General features: G+C 36.5%; 1 protein-coding gene across 3 annotated transcripts; it reads left to right on the top strand.

Moving 5' to 3' along the window:
* The first annotated feature begins 1,413 nt into the window (after positions 1 to 1,413).
* LOC103722032 (peroxisome biogenesis protein 6) lies at positions 1,414 to 20,670 on the top strand. Of its 3 annotated transcripts, XR_606405.4 has the most exons (18): positions 1,416 to 1,962; positions 2,061 to 2,705; positions 2,810 to 3,053; positions 3,147 to 3,288; positions 3,515 to 3,698; positions 3,823 to 4,014; positions 4,086 to 4,379; positions 4,634 to 4,705; positions 7,580 to 7,666; positions 7,828 to 7,950; positions 8,032 to 8,142; positions 8,229 to 8,267; positions 8,383 to 8,504; positions 8,585 to 8,729; positions 14,357 to 14,437; positions 14,592 to 14,704; positions 19,894 to 20,196; positions 20,317 to 20,670. XR_606405.4 is itself a non-coding variant. In XM_008812449.4 (17 exons), exons 1-16 carry the CDS (start codon positions 1,681 to 1,683, stop codon positions 14,679 to 14,681), a joined length of 2,853 nt encoding a protein of 950 aa, XP_008810671.2. In that variant the 5' UTR covers positions 1,416 to 1,680; the 3' UTR covers positions 14,682 to 14,704; positions 19,894 to 20,656. The 3 variants fall into 3 exon arrangements, 1 of the variants encoding a protein (XP_008810671.2); XM_008812449.4 differs by having other exon boundaries at positions 19,894 to 20,656; XR_005513222.1 differs by lacking the exons at positions 19,894 to 20,196; positions 20,317 to 20,670 and having other exon boundaries at positions 1,414 to 1,962; positions 8,399 to 8,504; positions 14,592 to 14,648.
* Positions 20,671 to 20,886: the final 216 nt, after the last annotated feature.

Genomic DNA, 20,886 nt, shown 5'->3' with positions numbered 1-20,886 from the left:
AGGATAAAAGAAATAGAAAAGAACATGAGAAGAGAAGCCCTTTTTCTAGTACGAAAGGATCCAAAAAGGCGCACCTCTGGTATATCAGTTATTGTGTCCACGGTAAACGATGGATAGCCAAGTGCAAAGCAGACATAAAAACTTTCTAAAAAAATCTTTTTTTTTTATCTTCTTTCCCTTGTCAAGTCTGAGAAGATATTTAGTCGTGGAATAGATTCTGAAATGGATATATCTCTTGTACTATAAAAGAGATATACCTATTCATTATTTTGGTATTTGCTTTAAAGAATAACTAAGTGTAGAGAAATAGTGGAGAATATATGAAGAATTTAATACCTATTGAACTTCCTGATATTCTGGATTTTATCCTCAAAATAAGGATAAAATTGTAATTGATGGAATAGATTTATGCTACCTAGGCCCCCTTATATCCAATGTGGTATAAATCCCTAATCCATCGGCCATTTTGGTATCATCCTTCCTAGGAAGATATTTCTCTACTTATTTTGCAATGAAACACTCCTTTAATATTTCACCATCGGCCACAAACTAACTAAGTCCAAATCAAATTAATCAAATGTTTGACTCTTTCTATAAAAGAATATGGAGAACATATATGCACCACCTAAACCCAAATATGATAGTTACAAAAATAAAAACTACTTAAGAGGAGAGTAGTCCATCTCTTTTTTAAATAATATAAATAAATATATTACTATAACACAATAAAAAATCATTAATATCACTGCATAATAAATACGGTATACCATTATAAAATGTATCATAATATAATTTTATTATATATTTGAAATATTAGTATATTATTGTAGTAATAAATCTTAATAATATACTCCATTTATAACATCACATGTTCATATATTATTTTATTTTTCATACATTTTAAATATGTAATATTAATATGATAATCAATATTATAATTATTATATAATATATCACATATATATGACTACTAAATCAATAATATCTTAAAATTTGATACTGAATGCATTTAACAATATTATTCATATCAATATTACTACTATAAAGTATAGTATTGATTATCATATTGTATTAATATATCAAGATATTTCAATAAATTAATATTTTATATAATTTTCCATGATTATAATATCAATTATTATATTATATTATAGGTTATATAATATAATTGATAATGTAAAATAAAAATTAATGGTACAGACTAAAATGGGTTTAAGAATTTGGCATGAGGTGGTATAAGGGTTTTCTAAGGCAGACGTAATCGTCTGTCTGAAAAAAGGGCAAAAGATGGTTTAGCTGGATATGGAGTGCTTACTTCATCTCTACGCATATTTTTTAAATGGTATGTGGTTCATAAGAAATCCTATTCCAGGCTCTATCCTCGGTATCAAATACACCATCGGAATAACCTGACTTATTCCCGGTTAAGCCGTCCCGCTTTCCATCGTTATTTCCCTCGCACCTTCCAAGAAATCCCCCGACCCCGTCTTCCTCTTCCTGCAGCCGAAGTACGCCCTCCAAAACGCCTTGATTCCTGTTCCACCTTTCAAACAATTAGGGTTTCGAGATTCTTTCTTCATTCCGCTAAAACCCTAACCCCAATCGATCTATACGCGGACTAGGTTCATGTTTCAAACCCACGGTCTCCAGCTCCTTGGCTGCCGTTCGGTTTGATCGCAGATGGCGGAGAGGCGGAAGCCTCTCATACTCTCCTCCACCCGAACCCTCCTCGATTCCGTCCTCAATTCGGCCAAGTCCGGCGGCATCAAGGATGGTGGAGGTGGCGCCGACCGGAGAGACCGGGTCTCCGGCGACCGGAGTCGGCTGGGGATGCGATTGACGGCCGGGATTCTCCGATTTGCGGATGATGGAGCTGGAGGCGATGAGCTGAAGGAGAATTCGCACTTGGTGGGGGTTTCTGCCTCCGTGCTGAAGAGACTCTCGGTCACAGCTGGATCACTGGTAGCAAACTTGTTCCTCTATAATTGGGACATTTGGTTCTTGAGTCTGTATCTGTGGCATTCTTTTGTATGATTTGCTGATTTTATAGTGATTTCTAGGTTTTTGTCAAGAATTCCGATACTGATGTAGGGAGGATCGTTAAGGTTATGGTCCTTGATCGTCCAGTTGTGGGGGAGACACAGGAAGAATGCACCAACCAAGCCATCTCGGCTTCAAGTTCTTGTCGTGTAATGAATATAATGCCTTCATTTACATATCCATCAGACATTCATCTTTCCTTGGATCAGGAAGTTGCATATATCACCCCACTTTTAGCATTTAACCTTGGGTTGCATGTCTCTTGCCTTAAACTTCTTGTACATGGGGGCGAAGAATCCTTGAAATCTTTGTTTGAAGCTGAAGGGCACGAGACAGATGAGAGGCGGACAAATAATTCCTCTGTGCACATTGAGCTTGATGCATGGCCTCACTTGCCCATATATGCCTCACACATAAGGGTTTCTTTTGTAAAGATCCCTGAATGTGGTGTGCTTGGATCCCTTCGGGGAAATTCGACAATTGAAGTAGGGGACCGTCAAGATATAATTGACTCAGCTTTGAATGCTTACTTTAAAGTTGATAGGTTTTTGGCTAGAGGTGATGTTTTCTGTATTCACATAAATTGGTATTGTGGTTCAGAAATGTGTGTTGCTTGCAACCAGAAGACATTCGAAAGATTTTCGAGAAATAGAATCTACTTCAAGGTTTGTTTTGTTTTCTCCCTTAATAATCCTTCTGTTAGATAAATCATAATGTATTGGAAATTTGACATGTATTGTATATTCTTATTATCACGTTCTTTAACCAGGTCATGGCTATGGAGCCATTAAATGAATCTATCCTTCGTGTTAATTGCAATCAAACAGCACTTGTTCTTGGAGGAAGTGCAACTTCTGCTATTCCTCCTGATATATTAGTTGGCAACTACAATGAACTTATGCCTGTGCAAGGTGATACTGTGAAGCTCTTGGCATCCATATTAGCACCTACATTATGCCCCTCTGCTCTATCATCAAAGTTCAGGGTTGCGGTGTTCTTATTTGGTCCTGCAGGTGACTTTAATGTTCACTTTTCAGATTGTAGGTTTTCATTTTGATGTTTGCCACATGCAATTTTGAAGCATGTTTAACTAATGCCGAATACAGGGTGTGGTAAGAGAACAGTTGTTAGATATGTTGCTGGTCGTTTAGGCTTGCATGTAGTGGAATTTAGTTGTCATGACCTTATGGCTCCTTCAGAGAGGAAGTTGCCTGCTGCACTTGCAAATATGTTCAAAATGGCTCACAGGTATACACAAAATAGCATTACTTTTCATCACCTTATGTGTTTCTATTATTCATCCTAGAAATTTCATGTTCCTTATAATAGAGCTAGTTTCATATTCAGGTTGGAGTTTACTGTAAGACAGTCCTTTCCTCCAAAAAAAATCTTCTTAAGCAGACATTGGATAATTTTGCCCATGCAATTTTGTGATTTATATGCATAGAGTATGTCTGAAATTGATTTCTTGCAGATATTCACCTTCTATTCTTCTACTTCGCCACTTTGATGTGTTTGGCAATCTATCTTCTAATGAAGGCTCATCATTTGATCAAGTCGGCATTACCTCAGAAGTTGCATCAGTTATTAGAGAGTTTACGGAGCCAGTTTCTGAAGATGAGGACTTCAATCCTGGAAAAGCAGCAAATGATGGTTCTGTATGATGTCTTCCGAAATTCTTCACTCATTTCTAGCTTTCTTGGGTTTGTGGTGTTAGATGAAATGCATTTTCTTATAGAATATTGGTCTTTGTGTTCTCATTCTAGCATTCCTTTGATGCAGTATCTAGTGGAAGCTGAAAGAGTAAGCAGTCACCAAGTATTACTAGTTGCAGCTGCAGATACTTCTGAAGGTCTGCAACCACCTATTAGACGTTGCTTCAGCCATGAGATAAGCATGAGTTCTTTAAGTGAAGAACAGAGGGTCAACATGCTGTCCCAATCACTACAAGGTGCCACCAAGATCCACGATCAGGTATTAAATTTTCTTGTACATTCAACGTTTTATGGTTCTGGGATTTCAGAAATGATTTTTTTTTTTTGCAGACTATTAATGATGAATTTCTGAAAGACATCATTGCCCAGACATCGGGTTTCATGCCTATGGATATACGTGCCATAGTTGCTGATGCCAGTGCCAGTTTTATACATAGATTTTTAGCTGACAATGATAGAGTTGGACCCAGTGAGCATGATGAAAATTCTGTTACAGGCTTTAAGTCTGCTAGGGATGACAACAGCTCTGATAGAAATGCAGCTAAGCATCTGGCTAGAGAAGACTTCTCGAAAGCTTTGGAACGATCAAAGAAAAGGAATGCTTCTGCATTGGGTACACCTAAAGTGAGACAACAGTTTCATCTGAAACTAAGAATATTTAATACCATTTTCTTGCATATGTATGCTATGCCGGTTTCATAGTCATGTTGTTTTTAATGCCTTATAACATGCATTCTTACTGTTCTTGCTTGTTCTTATTTTCTCAGACCATATACATATTGTATACATGTGGTCCAAAGTCTTGAGTACTTTGTGCAGATTGTTTTTATTTGCTACATTTATATGACGTGTTTGGATTTGGAAATACTATGCTTTAGGTGCCCAATGTGAAATGGGAAGATGTTGGTGGGCTTGAAGAAGTGAAGAAATCAATTCTAGATACTGTTCAGGTACTGTTCTATGTCAGTTATGTCTTTTTGAAGTAAGACAATAAGTTTTTGGAGTAAATCTGTACAGTTGTCATTTCTAAAGTAAAAGCAAGTTTAATCTTTGTTTCTACGGCCTATTGCTTGTGCTGCATTTGCATAAATTTGGACTTTAAAGTCGCTTGTTTTTCTATCACATGTTTACTGTACAAGTTTCTTATAGTGTGTATACTAACAAACAGGCACGTGCAGCACACATGTTATAAAAATAATAAGCATAGCTTAATTATGAACCATAATTATTTGTTCTTTTGCTTCTAAAATTATGATGAAAGTAGAAAGAAAATAAATAATCTGAAATAAAACAGAGAATAATTTTGAACAAAAATTAGAAATTGGTTTTGATATTTGAGTGCTCCTTCTTTCCTAATATATTGTAATTTGGTTGCATCTTCTTTCCTAATACTCTGTGATTTTTAATTGCATACTTTTTTGTAATATATTGTATATTTTGTTGCATTTTGTTTCCTAATATTTTGAGATTATGATGTGTGGGTCTTCCAATTGGAATAAAAGGATAAAGCTAATGCTATCTTGGGTGAAAAAAATTGACATGCAATCAAAAGAGTATACACCATAACACAAAATTTCTATGTTTCAATACAGTATATATATTATGTTTGTGTAATTTGATATTAATTCATAGAATGTAGATAGATCAATTACTTAGTATAACCGCTATAGGCCCTATTTCCTCTGTTAAAACTAGAGCCTGGATGGGGCTTGTTTTGTTTGCAACATGAGACAAGTACTTAGGTTCACCTTCAGATATATGCAAGAGGCAGTTTTGAGTGGGAGCCAGTGTTGTACACGTCAGTGAGAATGTGGGTGCAAAATATTATGGCTTGGTTTTGTGTAATCTGCTTATTTGTGCTGCACATAGAAAAGGAAATGCTGAAACTTGCATTCCTTTATTTATTTATTTATTTTGCAAGACAAGGACTTCCTTTTTTGTGTTGGGGTTAGGGGTAAAATGCAATGAAAGAACAGGTGGAAGTTCTTCATTGCAGAACACCAGAGGAAGGAAAAGAGATGGGGCTCGTATGCATTTACCACTTCTGTGGTTCTTAATGAAACTAGAAGATGAGAAGTATGTAAATATTTTCATTGCTTGTTTGAATTGTTTCCATTTATGTTCCCTTTGGAGTTGGGTGAGGATATTTTGTCCTGTTTTCATTTGTATCTGAAACTAGAGAATAAGGAGGTTGAATTCCTTTTTCTTTGTGGATCTGATTTCTGTTTACTCCCTTTATAAAGGTAGATATTATAAAGTTGGTGTGGCTACATCTCAATTTTTAGGTAACAGGGAAAAACTGAGACAAGTTAAGGCTACATCTCAATTTTTAGGACTTTAGTTGCTGCTGAAGATGTGATTATCATGTTCTAGCTAGGTTGCCCAAAGCAAGGCTCTTTCTTCAGGACATCCCAACCAAAGAGGGAGGTTGACTGACTATCCATTCTTCATTTTCTTGACACAGAATGAATGGAGCCAAATCTACCTTGCACCCTTGTCAATGATTAGTGAGACCAAAAATGGTCATGACAAAGGGACATAGGAGGAAGATGTGTGCGCAGACTCAGGTGTAGAAAGGCAGAGGGGGCAGTTCAGATGGCAAATTCTAACAATGTTGATGCTGGTTATTTTGGTCATGATTTTGTTATGGAGCACAAGCCAAAATAAGATTCTCACCTTTAGAGAAACTAAACATTTCCACAGGTGTCTGTCACAGTCTGCTGGGAATTTTGAAATCCCAAGGAACAAAAGATGGCAAGCAAGAGATTTGAGCTTTTTAACATTTTTTCTAACAGATAGATATAGAGTAAGTGTTTCATTAGTAAAGCTCACAGTATATATAATTTGAAAATGTGAAAAAAATTAAATATATTAAAAGTTTCTTTTTTTTTTTTTGAACTTCATACACTGTATATGTTGCTCTGAGATCCTCAGATGGGAGGGGTCAAAAAGGAATTGCAGGTATGATTATAGAATTAGATGGAAGAAGGGGGAAAAAGACGGTTCTGTAGTTTAAATAACAAGCGGAACTGATACTTTCTAGACATTTGATATATAATATTATTTCAACATTATGAACTTTGGTATTATGCTATATATAATCGGAGACAAATGTGGTTATGCTTATGCAGCTTAGATTGCAGGGGGCTAGCTTTTGTAAGAAATCATGGTGGTTTGAGCTTGTTTTTGCAGACTATCTAGAGTCACACATCCAGGTAAATGAGCTCGGATTGTGAGAGCATGTGGACTGCCCTGCATCCCCCTCCCCCCTCCAAAAAAATAAGTAAATGGAGGAACTTTTGAGATCGACAAATGCCTTAATCTGTGCAACTTAAATAATGTTAGTGACAGAAACTTTGGTATGTATCTTGGCCTGAAACTGTCACGTGTGCCAGTCCCACATTATGATATGAAGGATGGTTATGTTGGATTAACAGAAATTGGAGAATAATGGCTTAATTAGATTTTTGGGCTTTATACTGAGGCCCATTCAGATGAGACGAGCATGACAAAGATGAGAATGTTAAGGTGGATGGCTGGTTAAGAGGATAAGTTGAATCAGTTGGGTGTGTGATCGTTCAAGCTAAGCATCCTTCTGGTTTCATGCATTTTTTTTCAGGTCTTTGCTCAAGCATGTATGTGTAAATGTTTTTAGGGATCTTAGAGGGCTCTGTATTCCAATCTTGGCTTCTTTAGGCTGTTAATCGAGAAAGATGCATGCATTGGGATACAATTGCAGTCCTAACACTAGCTTGACATCTGAAAATTAGTAAATTCCTTAAGGTTGATTATATCTGATTCTGTTAAGATGATAATGCCTGCAGTTACCTCTCCTGCATAAGAATTTATTTTCATCTGGATTGCGCAAGAGGTCAGGTGTTTTGCTCTATGGCCCCCCTGGGACAGGGAAGGTTAGTAAATTAAACTTACCTCATTTTTTGGTTATGTGGCCTGAACAATAAAAATTGCATCTGCAGTCATTGCTATCTAAAATATGTTAATCAAAGTTACCTTTATGATGACAAATAAGAATTTTCTTCGCTTAATAAATGCTTATTTTGCAAAATTTCAGACACTGTTGGCAAAAGCTGTTGCAACCGAGTGTTCATTGAATTTTCTCAGTGTAAAAGGGCCAGAATTAATTAATATGTACATAGGAGAATCCGAAAAAAATGTTCGAGACATCTTCCAGAAGGTATCTTGTTTTGTTGAACCAGGAAACTACCAAAGATGTAATTATTTGGGCCCAGCACATTATTTATTACATTTTCTACAGGCAAGATCTGCACGTCCCTGTGTCATTTTCTTTGATGAGCTTGATTCCCTTGCTCCTGCTCGAGGAGCCTCTGGAGATTCAGGTGGTGTCATGGACAGAGTTGTTTCTCAGGTGATTAGGATTCTGCCTGCCAAAAGTTGTTGTTATATAATATAGTTTGTTTTGCACCTCATAAGCCTCATTTTCATTTATTATAGATGCTTGCAGAAATTGATGGCCTAAATGAATCCAGTCAGGTATGGATTAACATATCTGCTTATTTTAAAGGATGTTGACCCAAGGCATCATGTTTTCTGATAAGAAAAGTTTCCAAGTTTGATCGCTCCATTTTTTTTTCTTTTAATTCTCCAGGATTTATTTATTATAGGGGCGAGTAACAGACCTGATCTTATTGACCCAGCTCTTCTGCGCCCTGGTCGATTTGACAAACTTCTATATGTTGGAGTAAATTCGGATGCATCTTATAGGGAGAGGTAAGTTCTTGTTCACATATGACTTGTTACTATCATATTACTCTAGGTAGATGTGATTTTAACCTTTTGACCCTTTGTAGCGTTCTCAAGGCACTTACACGAAAATTTAAACTGCATGAGAATGTATCTTTATTCTCAATAGCTAAGAAGTGTCCTCCAAATTTTACTGGAGCAGACATGTATGCACTATGTGCAGATGCTTGGTTTCATGCTGCAAAACGGAAGGTACTTATTGCACCTAATTTTTTGTTTCCTTGAAAAACTTCTCATTTTTCAATCACTGTTTATTAGGGAGTCTTTTCATTATATTTTTATTCTGTATCTGGACCTCGTTTCAAACCTAATCTAATCTAAGTTTCATATGATGCGAGCACCAGTGTCTGACAGAGGGAAGAAACAGTTTTGGGGTTTCTTGATTTTGTTCATGAAGCACAGCTTGTATAGGAACTTATTTCTAATAAATTGTAGAATTGTCTTATCTGATACATATAAATTGATAATCATTAAACTTAATAAATATTGAATATATGTTATGTCCTTGTTTTATCAAGCTATTATACATATTTTTCAAAAGATTGTTAGCTGCAAGACATACATATATTTTGAATTTAATGAGAGATTGGTTCCCAAGAAAAGTTTTGATGCTTTAAGGCCAAGAAAAGTATATAAGACAATCCCAATACCGGGTACTGTCGGTCTAATATTGTGTCGTTAGGATATGGTATTGCACCATCCCAACACTCAGCATGGGGAACTATACTGATACAGTGGTGTTCATGGTTTTTGTTTTTTCTTATTTTTTATTTTTTATTTTTTATGTTTATTTTAAAGTTTAGGGATCTTGGATAGTTTTTAGCTTAAAAATACATATAGTAAATAAATTTAGATTACAAAGTACATAGCAACATCTAGTTCCTCATGGAGTGTCTATGCTGCTCATAAACGTCAGGATCTTATTCATAGTTGAGGCCTTGGACTTGACTCCAACCTAGATTCTGAGCCCACCCTTGCATATGATAATCTAGGCATCCTAGATAGCCATCTTGATACTGATTCTCTATCTAATATTAGGATGGCCATCCCATCTGAGGAATGATCGGAGCGGTGAAATCTAACCTGGCTTAGACTATGTAGGATAGTAGCCACTCACATACAATATCTTAGATGAATGATATGCATAGGGTTGTATGCTAGCTACGCATCATAGGATCTGGTATACGATGAGGATCTAGAGACGTCTAGGATCCTATTCTTGTGCTAAACCACCTCAAGAGGCCCGTCTTTTGTATGCTGCTGTATCTTTGGAGGCCTTACATCGTGCAATGTTGTACACATCTTGCATGGTATGAATGAAACAAGACTTGTTGATGAATGGACTCGGTCCATATGGCTGAGTTGTAGGCACCCTCATCATGTCAATGCTACCTCTTTGGCCATTAAACTTATAATCACTCGTATCACAAGATAATATAGGCAACTCTCAATGGTCTTGAAATTTGAGCGAACAAGCTCCTTGTCAATCCTCTCCAATGGATTTGCAGCTTTCTTTCCTTTTCCTTTCATGCCATTTTGAGGAATTGCCTTCTTTCCTTAGCTGCCCTTGCCTGATTGGCTCTGTTGGGTGGCTTGACTAAGCCCATCACCTTGAGTGGATTGGGTGCCATGTTGACTTCTCCATTGGGGGTGGCTTGACTAAGCCCATCACTTTGATTGGATTGCGTGCCATGGGACTTTCCAGTAGCATCTCCCTGTTATATCTCTGGGTGGTCTCAAAGATAGAGTCATGTGATCCTGACTGACTGCCCTAGATCTTTGTGGTTGCAGCTGCTGTTGAGTGTGTGAGCATGACATATGTTGCTCTATCCACCGCTCTACCTTCACCCTAGCCTCCTTTGCTATGATACTAGCGGGTTGATGAGTTGATCTTCAAGCCCTGACTGCTACGGCTATCTCTGAAGTCAACTGATCATGGGATCCTTATCATATACAAAATAATTATGCAATGGGTCACCATATTTCAACTTGTCCTAGATGCACTTCAGTTAGAGCTGTAGATTGTAGTGTATGTATACTAAGTTATTCAGTCTCTTCCGTGTCAGATGGTTTTTTGTTTATGTATTGAGGAGAAGATCAACCAATTGCGCTCGCAGCCACTGGAAATGATTTGCGAAGGGATTGGGATTGCTAACTTCCTGAGATTTTTGTAGGATAGCCCAAAATGGGATCACTATTTAGCTGCAAATGCAATCAAGTAAATTGTATTATAAAATATTAGATTAGGTAGACTCTGTCTAAAATACCTAGATTTATATTGTATTTGCTAGCCACGACTGCCTTTTCACCAAAGTTATTGGAGGCCTCCCTAAAAGCTTTAGTTTGTGAAATGCATAAAATTTCTGAAAAATGTCGACTGATCCATAGGCACGAATGAATTATAGTGATTCGTTCCAATCTGAGATATAAACAGAGAAAAGGGTAATCTTTCTAAAAAAAGAACTTTCTTTTCTAAAGGGGAGGACCCATGTAAGAGTAAAAGATCGCTTGTGGCATCGTATCGCTGCCTAAATTGACAAAGTCTTATTCCCATTAAATTTAACTTACGTTTCCTAGGCATCTGATAGCAATGGTGGCATTAGGCTCCATCTTTTAGATGATATTGCACAGTGGTACCAATAGTTCCTCATCCAAGTCGATTCCTTGGACGCTATTAGAACCATGGATTAATGTGGTAGGCTACCAAGACATGCAATTAATTTAATTAGCAAAAAAAAGATTGCGTGATAACAGGCTGTCATCTTGTAGATAATATTTCATAGTGGAGTCAATAGTTCCTCATCCAAGTCTATTCTCGAGACACTATATTGTATACTTATTGTATCCATGGATTGAGGTAGTAGGCTGCTCGAACATGCAATTGATTTAATCAGCAAACAAAAGTGATAGTGCACTATAACTATGAATATGTATTGAGGATTGTATTTGGATTACCTGCTAGATGCAACTTCCTACTCATTTAGTAATTCCAGCTCTATTTCATGATGCTATTATTCTCGTTAGCATGCTTTGGATCCGCCTGTCTAATCTCAACCTAGGTAGTCATAATCATACGATACAAAAAGCCCACCTAGGTATGTCTCTTGCTATTCATAGTCTTGAGTAGTTGATACAGAGGTGTGAGTCGCCTCACCATGCTCTTGGCTTACTTCCAGAATGTTGGCTTGTCACTAACCCCTCCACATAGCTTTTTCTTATGCCACTACAAGTATATTTATTCTCTTGCCACTACACGCTAACAAACATTTGGTGTAGGCTTGCCTTTTTCTGAATGAGGCTATTGAGTGCAATGTGGTGCCTAGCAAAGCAGGTGATTGTTAGCCTCGGTGTATGCTTTGTCATCAAAGCCAGTACCATATATGGTTGTGCACGAACTTGGTGATAGCCTGGCTATCTCCATCACCTGCTTCACCTTGTGGATTTTGCCCGTGTCCATCTATTTCAGGTCTATGCAGTGGTGGCACATGGACCAAAAAAATATGTGATCACCTAATTGATAGAATATCTTCAGCTGCCTTGTACTATGGTCCATTATCAATAACCACAGGGAAGATATATCGCTCCTTTATTTGATCAATGATGTTAAGCTCAAGACATAGTGACATCTGTACCTTGTTGGAAGTATCAACCGACTTTTGTAAGAAAATCTTCTTGTCACAATATATCAAAAAATTGATAATGCTTCACCTGCTGGGCCATGTCCAACCATTACCACATCAAAATCAACCATTAGGTATCCTACTTGCTTTGACTATCCATCTTTCCACCTCTCCCTTGTTATTATCAAGCAACTTACCATAGATATCCCTTGGTCTAGGAGGATGAACACCTTGACTGACTTTCTAGATGGAGCTGATGGTAGAATAGTTGTAGATGTTGTTTGCGATATTTGCAGAGATGTGGCTATAGTGGAACCAAGAAGCAATAGCTCTTCATTTTTTTTAAAAAAATCCTTGATGGGTAGGGAATCAATCTTCTACTTAAGTCTTTGTTGGAGAAGGCATGTGGATCTAAGTTGCGAATGGTGGCCCATGTGGTATATCTCTGGGCTTCCTTTTTTATTGCCGGTAAATGCCCCAAGTGTAGATTCTATTCGATTGTTGCTCCTGCCAACAACCTCTCTTATTGATTGGCTCCTTTTGTAGCTAGATCTGTCCTAATGGACTTAGAACTAGAAACCCCTTCGTACTTTGAGGATCCAAATTATGCCTCTTGCCTGGCAACCTCATTTCTCTGTCACTGATCATCTAGATTGTCCTATATGGCAGCTTCAATCCAGGCTTTTCCATGTTATTTGGATAAGATACCTCATACTCCTCTGGATCACTAGAGAGATATGATGGTGTTCTAGCTTCCCGATGATCAGTCTCTGCATATTTCTATATGCTTTTTTTCTTGTCCTCCCTGAAGTCAGAAAAGTGTTTTTTCATCAACTGTTGAATCCCTTGTGGATGTTTTTTGCATGCAATCACATTAGGGTGACCACTAATTAAATACTGCTTTAATCAGTTACCCAACCCCTCTCTACTATGCATTGCACTAATTATGCTGGCTCTCATCATTGAACCATGCTGCCAACCAATGTCAACCTTCTTATCCTTTTCTTGCTTAAATTCATTTATACAAATTTGATGACCACATGCCACAAATCACCTCATTCATTATCAAGAATTACATGAAGTGGATCTAGACCTTTTAGAAAAATTAAAAAGTATGATATATTTCTAGACATATTAGTGATTTTCATAATTTAATTTCACTTGATAAATATGGTAATTTATAAAATAATATATAAATTATATGTTCTCCTAGAAAATATATCCCACTTACTAATACACATTGCTGTATTTTTCATGATGTTTAGTTAAATTAATATTTTAAGTGATTAAATATTTGAAAAATTTGATAATTTACATTGTAATGCAAAAAATGGATGAATTTATTCAGAAAATGCTTCTAAATTATCTATTCACAATACTAATTTTTATTTTTCTTTCTAAAATATTTTTAAATAGTTTTAAATTAAAGATAATAACTAATTATAATATATATATAATTAATTTAATTCAGATTAATGTAGAACCCTACTAGGGTTACTATATATATTTTTTCAGCACATAGGTATATTGCCTTAATCCACAACTTACTTTTGACGTTTATTTGATTTTGGTTTTTGGTTTGGATAGTCATACTCATAACCATGCCCAACTTAAAGAAATTACTGTCAAAAAAAGACAAGAAGTAACATGCATACCCACAAATATGCTACTATTTTTTTCTTTCTTAAATTTTCAAACATTATTTTTTATTATTTTAAACTATTTTTAATCTGAAAATTACATGATCAGTGAAAATTGTGATTTTTTCTTCAATGCATAGATAACCCTTAGAGCTACATCTTATAGTGAAACAGATGTCCTTGGTAAACTTAGATGAACTGTATAAAATATTTTTTAGATTTTCACTTTCTGACACTCACATAGGCCCACAAGGGTTACCGTTTGAAGTCTAACTTTAAGCCTATGAACTTGCAGAATATGTTGTATAATTTACTACTCCGTTGCAACCATACTGAAGCTTATATGGACCTGACTGAGTAGAAGCATTTCATATCACTTGCTAGTTTTGTTGGAGATTAAAGCTTTAGCATGCAGCATATTTGTTTTCTGATGTGGCTGTATTTTCCATTACTGGCACTCACGCTGGTTGTCTGGCAATTCAGCGACCATAGTGTTTAAGTAATTTTGTCTCTTTGATAACTGATGGTTTTCTCCCTTGCTTGCTTTTGTCTGCTCCAGGTTTCAGACAATTGTATAGATTCTTCAAGTATTGATGATAAAGGAGATTCAGTTGTTGTTGAAATCAATGATTTTATAAAGGTATGTATTTTTTCAGCTTATCACTGTTTAGCAGAAATATTACACAGCCTGATTTGCTTTAATGATAAAAATACTGTACGGAAAACTGTAGTTTTTTCTGCAAAGTAACAGGTCATTCACAAATAAAGTTAATTATGTCTATGATGCTGCTCAGGTCTTAGGAGAGCTGTCACCATCTTTATCACTGAATGAATTGAAGAAGTATGAACGGCTAAAGGAACAGTTCGAAGGAGCTTCAAAATGAAGCACAGCTAATTATATCACATGGTTTTTATCCAAATTTTTCATATCTGCTACCTATTTCCATATATCAGCATAACCTTTGCTTATTAATTTTGTATGAAATATGTTGGCAGGACTGTGATTTGACATTACCATCCTCTTTAACTCTGCTTTTGTCATCCCATCCATGGTCACCATTTTCTACCATCCTCTCAATTCTCCCATTCAATTAACAAGGACCGATAAGCTGGACTTCTATGTAATATAGGATCTTTATGGATCTGTCTAGTATAACTGAGATCTGAACGTAGACACCAGAGATTTTATCAAAATTACATCATATCGGTGATTTCCTTTTTCGTCATAGTAGTGTAAATTTACTTGCTGACCTTTTATAAACAGGGCCACTCTTGACATATAATGATTTAATAGATTGCCTGTTATAAAGATGATTATATTTGTTTCTTCACAGTGCAGCTTTGTCCACCTCTATATATTTTTGTCAAATGCATCTTGTATGATAAGCTACACATGTTTCCTCCATTTTAGAGATCGTAATAAATTCTTCAATTTCTTGGATTTGTATGTGTGTTCATATCTTGTAATCATTTCCCATCAACCAGACAACCACACTCATCTACTTTTGGTGCTCTTAAATGTTGTCAATGACCTGTTGTTATTTTTCTGCTAAAGTCATTTCACTTCCTTGACCTATTAATCAATTTATGCACCATTCATGCAGTTCCTTCCTGTGCTTCAAAGATGTCTCAAGAATATTTGGAACTTGAGACTGTTCACTGAGAATAATCCATTTCATCCTGTTAGATGCTCCTTGTCCTAATTATATTGACTATATGTGGTGTTTTGCACATTGAGAAAAGGTGTCAGTTGTTTCTTCTTTAGTAACACAAATATTGGATCAATCAATTTCATTTTTATATTTTGTTGCTCTTAGGAAAATTACGTAATTTCAGTTTTTTATTTTGTACTTCATTGAGTCAATTCAAAAGGCAGCTTATGATGAGTAGTTCAGCATGTTAGAAGTAACTCTTCTCTTGCTATTGTTGATGTACTTTAGAATCTATGAGTGAAAATTGGTTTGTGATACTTGGCCATTAGGTTCACCTTATACATAAAAAAAACATAAATGACTATTCTTGTCCCATTGTTTTAAAGCATTTATATGGTTCCTACTTTTCCATAAATAGTTATGCGTGGTAGTTTAATTTAGTTTCAATTTATTAGGACTTGTTTTCAATGTTCTTATTTAGTCAGTGTTTTCTGTTTTAGTGGGCTGGTATACTACTGTTCATGCATAATGTTTATGCTACAGTATCATGACCAGCCCCAAGGCTTATATTGGGTCATTCGGTTTCTCTTTTCTCCAGATTTATGTAGTTGAGGGAACCATAGAGCATGTTTTGTGTTGCTTAAGTAGTTGTTTTTAGAACTTCTACAGTAAAAATAATACTTCCTACAAGAAATAAGTGTTTTTAACACTATATGCCAAGTGCTTCTACAATAAGCGGTAGTCATAAAAGATGCTTTTAGGAGGAGCTAGAAAAACTAGCTTCTGGTCTCTTCTTTTGTGAGATTGCTCCTTGTCTTAAAGTACAGTAGAAAATCCACTAAATGTTGTTCCACAATCGGTGACTATTAAACACTGAATATGGGAAAAGTACTTTTCATTTAAAACATTAAATAAAGGTGATTTTGGAGAATGATTTTTTAAATGCAATGATTTAGTTGGCTGTTTAGTTAATATTTATTTCCAAATTTAAGAGTCCTATTTTCAGGAGGATTGGTAGTTGGTCAGGGTTTATAAAAGGAGGTGCTACTCGTATATTTATTTTATAGAATTCTCTTAGAAGTCTAAGCGGTGGCAGTTGACATTTAATACTATAAACATGTATCTCCACTTTGTCCACCCTACCTCGTCTGAACTCCTAAGATATTGTCATCTCTCCATCATCAGGATGGATGTTGGTAAAGCAATTGATTTCATATTTTTGTCTCTTGGTTTATATTACAACCTATATTGTTTTCTTTGCTTATGCACTGCTATATGTTGAATACTTGAATTAAAAATTAATTTGTTAATCTTATAAAATTTTCATAATTCTATTTCGATCATTTTAACCTCCTCCTTTGGCCAACCAACATAACATTTTAACAGAAACCATGAACATGGGGGCATCCTCTTGGGTGTATATAGCAAATACATCTAAATTAAGCATAAATGGTAGGGATTTGTAGCTGACTCATGGTTGGAGCCTACTTTCATCAAGTACCTTCATAACTTTATAGCCTTGTCTAAGTACTAAATGCACTTGTCAGGAACCTGTATATATACCTCTAACATTGTTCTTGCACGATATGCCTTTCATGCAGATTGCCTGTTGAATGATCTGTGTGTGTATAATTGCAGGCTCTATCCAAATAAATGTAAAACCAGTATTACACTGACATTTGATAAGGGATATCAGTTAATCCGGATGAATCCGACACTAGAACCTTAAAAGCCGATAGTCAGATAGACATTTTAATGATGTGTCGGTTATTATGTGTACAATGGATGATCTCTTGGAAGCCACAGAGGTTTTTTTGCTTGGTCTACCTTTACTCGGTGCACTGTTAGTTTTGGGACCTTTATATGGAAGCGCTTGACATGTTTATATAGAAATTATAAAGAATAACATCAAATGGTGATATCATCGTGGTTCCATGATTTAAGCATCGAGAAGTTCTATGAGCTGTCAAAGTGTGTAAAATTTCTTCACACCCTGAATTTTAAAGTCTGAGGGTGAATAAAATAGTCCTTTCATGATATTCAAGTAAGGAAAGTGCTTTGCAATAAATAAAAAGAAGGTGTTTGGTAACATCATTTGGCAGGTGCTTGTTAAATAAGCATAAGCTGGATGGTGGCTTTAGGAGAGGCTAAAAGAACTAGCTTCTAGATTCTTATCTCATGAGCTTGCTTCTTGTGTTTCCAATAAGCTAAGCCCTTCCAGAAAAGTAGTTCTATAATATATGATGAGCAAGGATATATATATATATATATATATATATATATATATATATATATATATATATATATATATATATATTGTGATGATTTTTTATTTAAGAACTCAAAGAAAGTTATTTTAAAATGTAAAGAAGGGCCAAAAAGATGCCCTCAGTTTAGTGTGCATGTATTTCGTTAATTGCTTGAGGAAAACAAGGGCTCTTGACTTGTTAAATCTGATCAGTTGCTAGTAATTTTACGAATATAGTTGCCAAGAACCTTTAGCGAGACTTTACTCTTTTTATTGCCTGTATAATGAACTTCAAATTAGGGGTGGCAAAATATGATTCGACCCGCCAATCCGACCCGTATTCGATCCGCCATAAACAGGTTTGGGTTTAGCCTAAACAGGTTCGAATCTGGCCTAAACAGGTCGATCCGTTTAACCTGTTTATTAATTGGGTCGGATACATATTTTAGATGTTTGACCCGTTTAACCCATTTAATATATGGGTCGAACCTTTTTTATTGCCGCCAGGCCCTTTAATAGACGTCTGAGTTCTGACCCGCCGGGCCCTTTTTATTGCCGCATCGAACCGACAACTCTCCAATGCCCTTTTTATTGTGGCGCCCTCCTCCCAAATCGAAGAAGAAATCTATTTTCAAAACCCTACCCCAAAATATGATTCGACCCGCCAATCCGACCCGTATTCGATCCGCCATAAATAGGTTTGGGTTTAGCCTAAACAGGTTCGAATCTGGCCTAAACAGGTCGATCCGTTTAACCTGCTTATTAATTGGGTCGGATACATATTTTAGATGTTTGACCCGTTTAACCCATTTAATATATGGGTCGGACCTTTTTTATTGCCGCCATGCCCTTTAATAGACGTCTGAGTTCTGACCCGCCGGGCCCTTTTTATTGCCGCATCGAACCGACAACTCTCCAATGCCCTTTTTATTGTGGCGCCCTCCTCCCAAATCGAAGAAGAAATCTATCTTCAAAACCCTACCCCAAAGATCGCGCGGTGATTCCTTTCGTCTTCTTTCCCTGCGATCGTTGTTTTGAGATGGCGGCGAAGATCAGAATGATGGATTCGGCCTACTTTGTGGGGTAGGGCGAGATCCTGGCCTGGATCAACTCCACCCTCCAACTCAATCTCTCCAAAGTCGAAGAGGTTTCCTTGATTCTCTCTCTTCGATGATTCTTTTCTTTTCTTGGGCTTTTTGTTTTCAAAGATTTAGATCTATCTTTGTTCTTGATCTGATGAGGAATTGGATCCTTTTGATCTCATTTTGTGCTGATGATATGAGATGGAATGGGATTATAGGCGGCGTTCGGGGCGGTGTAGTGCCAGCTGGTGCAGTGCCAGTTGATGGACGCGGTGCGCTCGGGGGTAGTGCCGATGCACAAGGTGAACTTCGACGCCAAGAACGAGTACGAGATGATCTAGAACTACAAGGTCCTTCAGGAAGTCTTCAACAAGCTCAAGATCACCAAGGTCTTCAAATAAGTTAATTTTTATTAATCAGGTTAAACAGGTCGGGTTGGGTTACCTGTTTATTAAACATACAGGTTCAGGTTGTACTTCCTGACCTGTTTAATAAACAGGTCGGGTTCAGGTTTATGATTTTCTGATCTGATCTGTATCTGATCCGACCCGACCTAATTGCCTCAGATGCTATATATGTGATTGTCCTTTTTAAAAGTGGCATTTGAGCATGCCCACATGAAGGAAGACTTTATTCTTTTCTTTTCTTTATTTCTTCCGTTCTTTTCTTTTCTTTATTTCTTCCATTCTTTCCTTTTTTTGAAATATGGTAGGGATGACACCTCCCAGATTAGAACGTAGAGTCTCTCCCCTGGTGCATGAGACTTGTTTTATAGAAATCTGGCGCATGAGACTTGGTTTAGAGAAATCTATTCTTTCTTGCTTTCTTTTTTTTTTTGGAGAAATATGGTAGGAATGCAACCTCTCAGATTAGAACCTGGAGCCTCTCGCCTGCACATGAGACTTGTTTAAAAGAAATCTATTCTAGCTGTCTAGTCTGCTGTATTTATCCATCAGATACCTAGATGCTTACAACTTTATGACCTAAAATAATCAATGTATCTGAATTTTTTCTGCAACCAACTGTATAGAGCTTGTTCATATACCAATTTGTTGAAAATATGTTCCCTTGTATGTGGATATACTTAGTGACTAATTCTCATGATCAATAACAGGTTCATTTTACAAGTGTGCAAGATCTGCACATTCCTCTTTTGTGCGAGGCCAAATAGCTAGTGAGGGAATGCAAGCTACAACAAGACCTGGTTACCATCAAACCAGGTGGCATTCTCCATTAAGAGACAATTGGACTGGCCCTGTTTGCGCTGATTGCGGGGGAAGAGTCTTCTTTCTACACTAGTAATTTTATCAAGCTACCAAGCATCTATTCCTTCAAGCCAGATTGACTGCTGTAATTAATATTTGACCCCATGATGGCTTTTCTTTGGGAAAGATACTTGCTAACCCATGCTGCTGAGGTCGGTATATTTTTGCTGTATCTTGATTCCAGAGTAATGGATAGCAATGTGTTTGTTCAGTCATGCCGGTGACAGTTTGCCTTACCAAAATATGCCATCATCTTTGGTTCTCTGGTCCAGGCACGTGTTGTATAAGTTGCGCGGGTCACCCAGTATTGGCCCCACCACCCGGCTGGCCATTCATTTATTCTTCATGAAGATGCAAGGAAAGGTCTTGAAGGGGCTTGTTTTGTCAGTGGTGTTTTCTTTTTTGACTTAAATTTTTGTTTCCATTGGTACTTGTGGTTAATTACATAAGGATCAAGTGACATTTGTGTTTATTCCTGCACTAAAATGTTGGCAGTTGTCGTATTCCAGCATGATGAGGCTGACCCTTAGCCTCTCTAAGGCTAGGAATAAAGGGCTCGTTTGGTTCGCGGGAAACATTTTTTCTTCTAAAAATATGATTTCTGAAAAGCAGATTCCTACGAAGAAGATGGCTGGAATAGTACTTTTGATGTATTTGGTTGACCATAGGAAAGTGACAGATTTTCAGAATACCTATGTTTGGTTGATCATCCATTTTTTTTGAAAAGTTATGTATAATTTCTATTATACCTTTAATAAAAATGTGGTCTTTAATGCTTCTTTAATGATGAAGATTTTTTTTGGAAAAAAATAAAAATGGAGTGATTTCCGGCTCATGGAAAA

The sequence above is a fragment of the Phoenix dactylifera genome, chromosome 9 (genome assembly GCF_009389715.1).
Source record: "Phoenix dactylifera cultivar Barhee BC4 chromosome 9, palm_55x_up_171113_PBpolish2nd_filt_p, whole genome shotgun sequence".
Classification (NCBI taxonomy): Eukaryota; Viridiplantae; Streptophyta; class Magnoliopsida; order Arecales; family Arecaceae; genus Phoenix; species Phoenix dactylifera.
The sequence above is the reverse complement of the archived record's forward strand: the minus strand, read 5'-3'. Positions and strand labels throughout refer to the sequence as shown.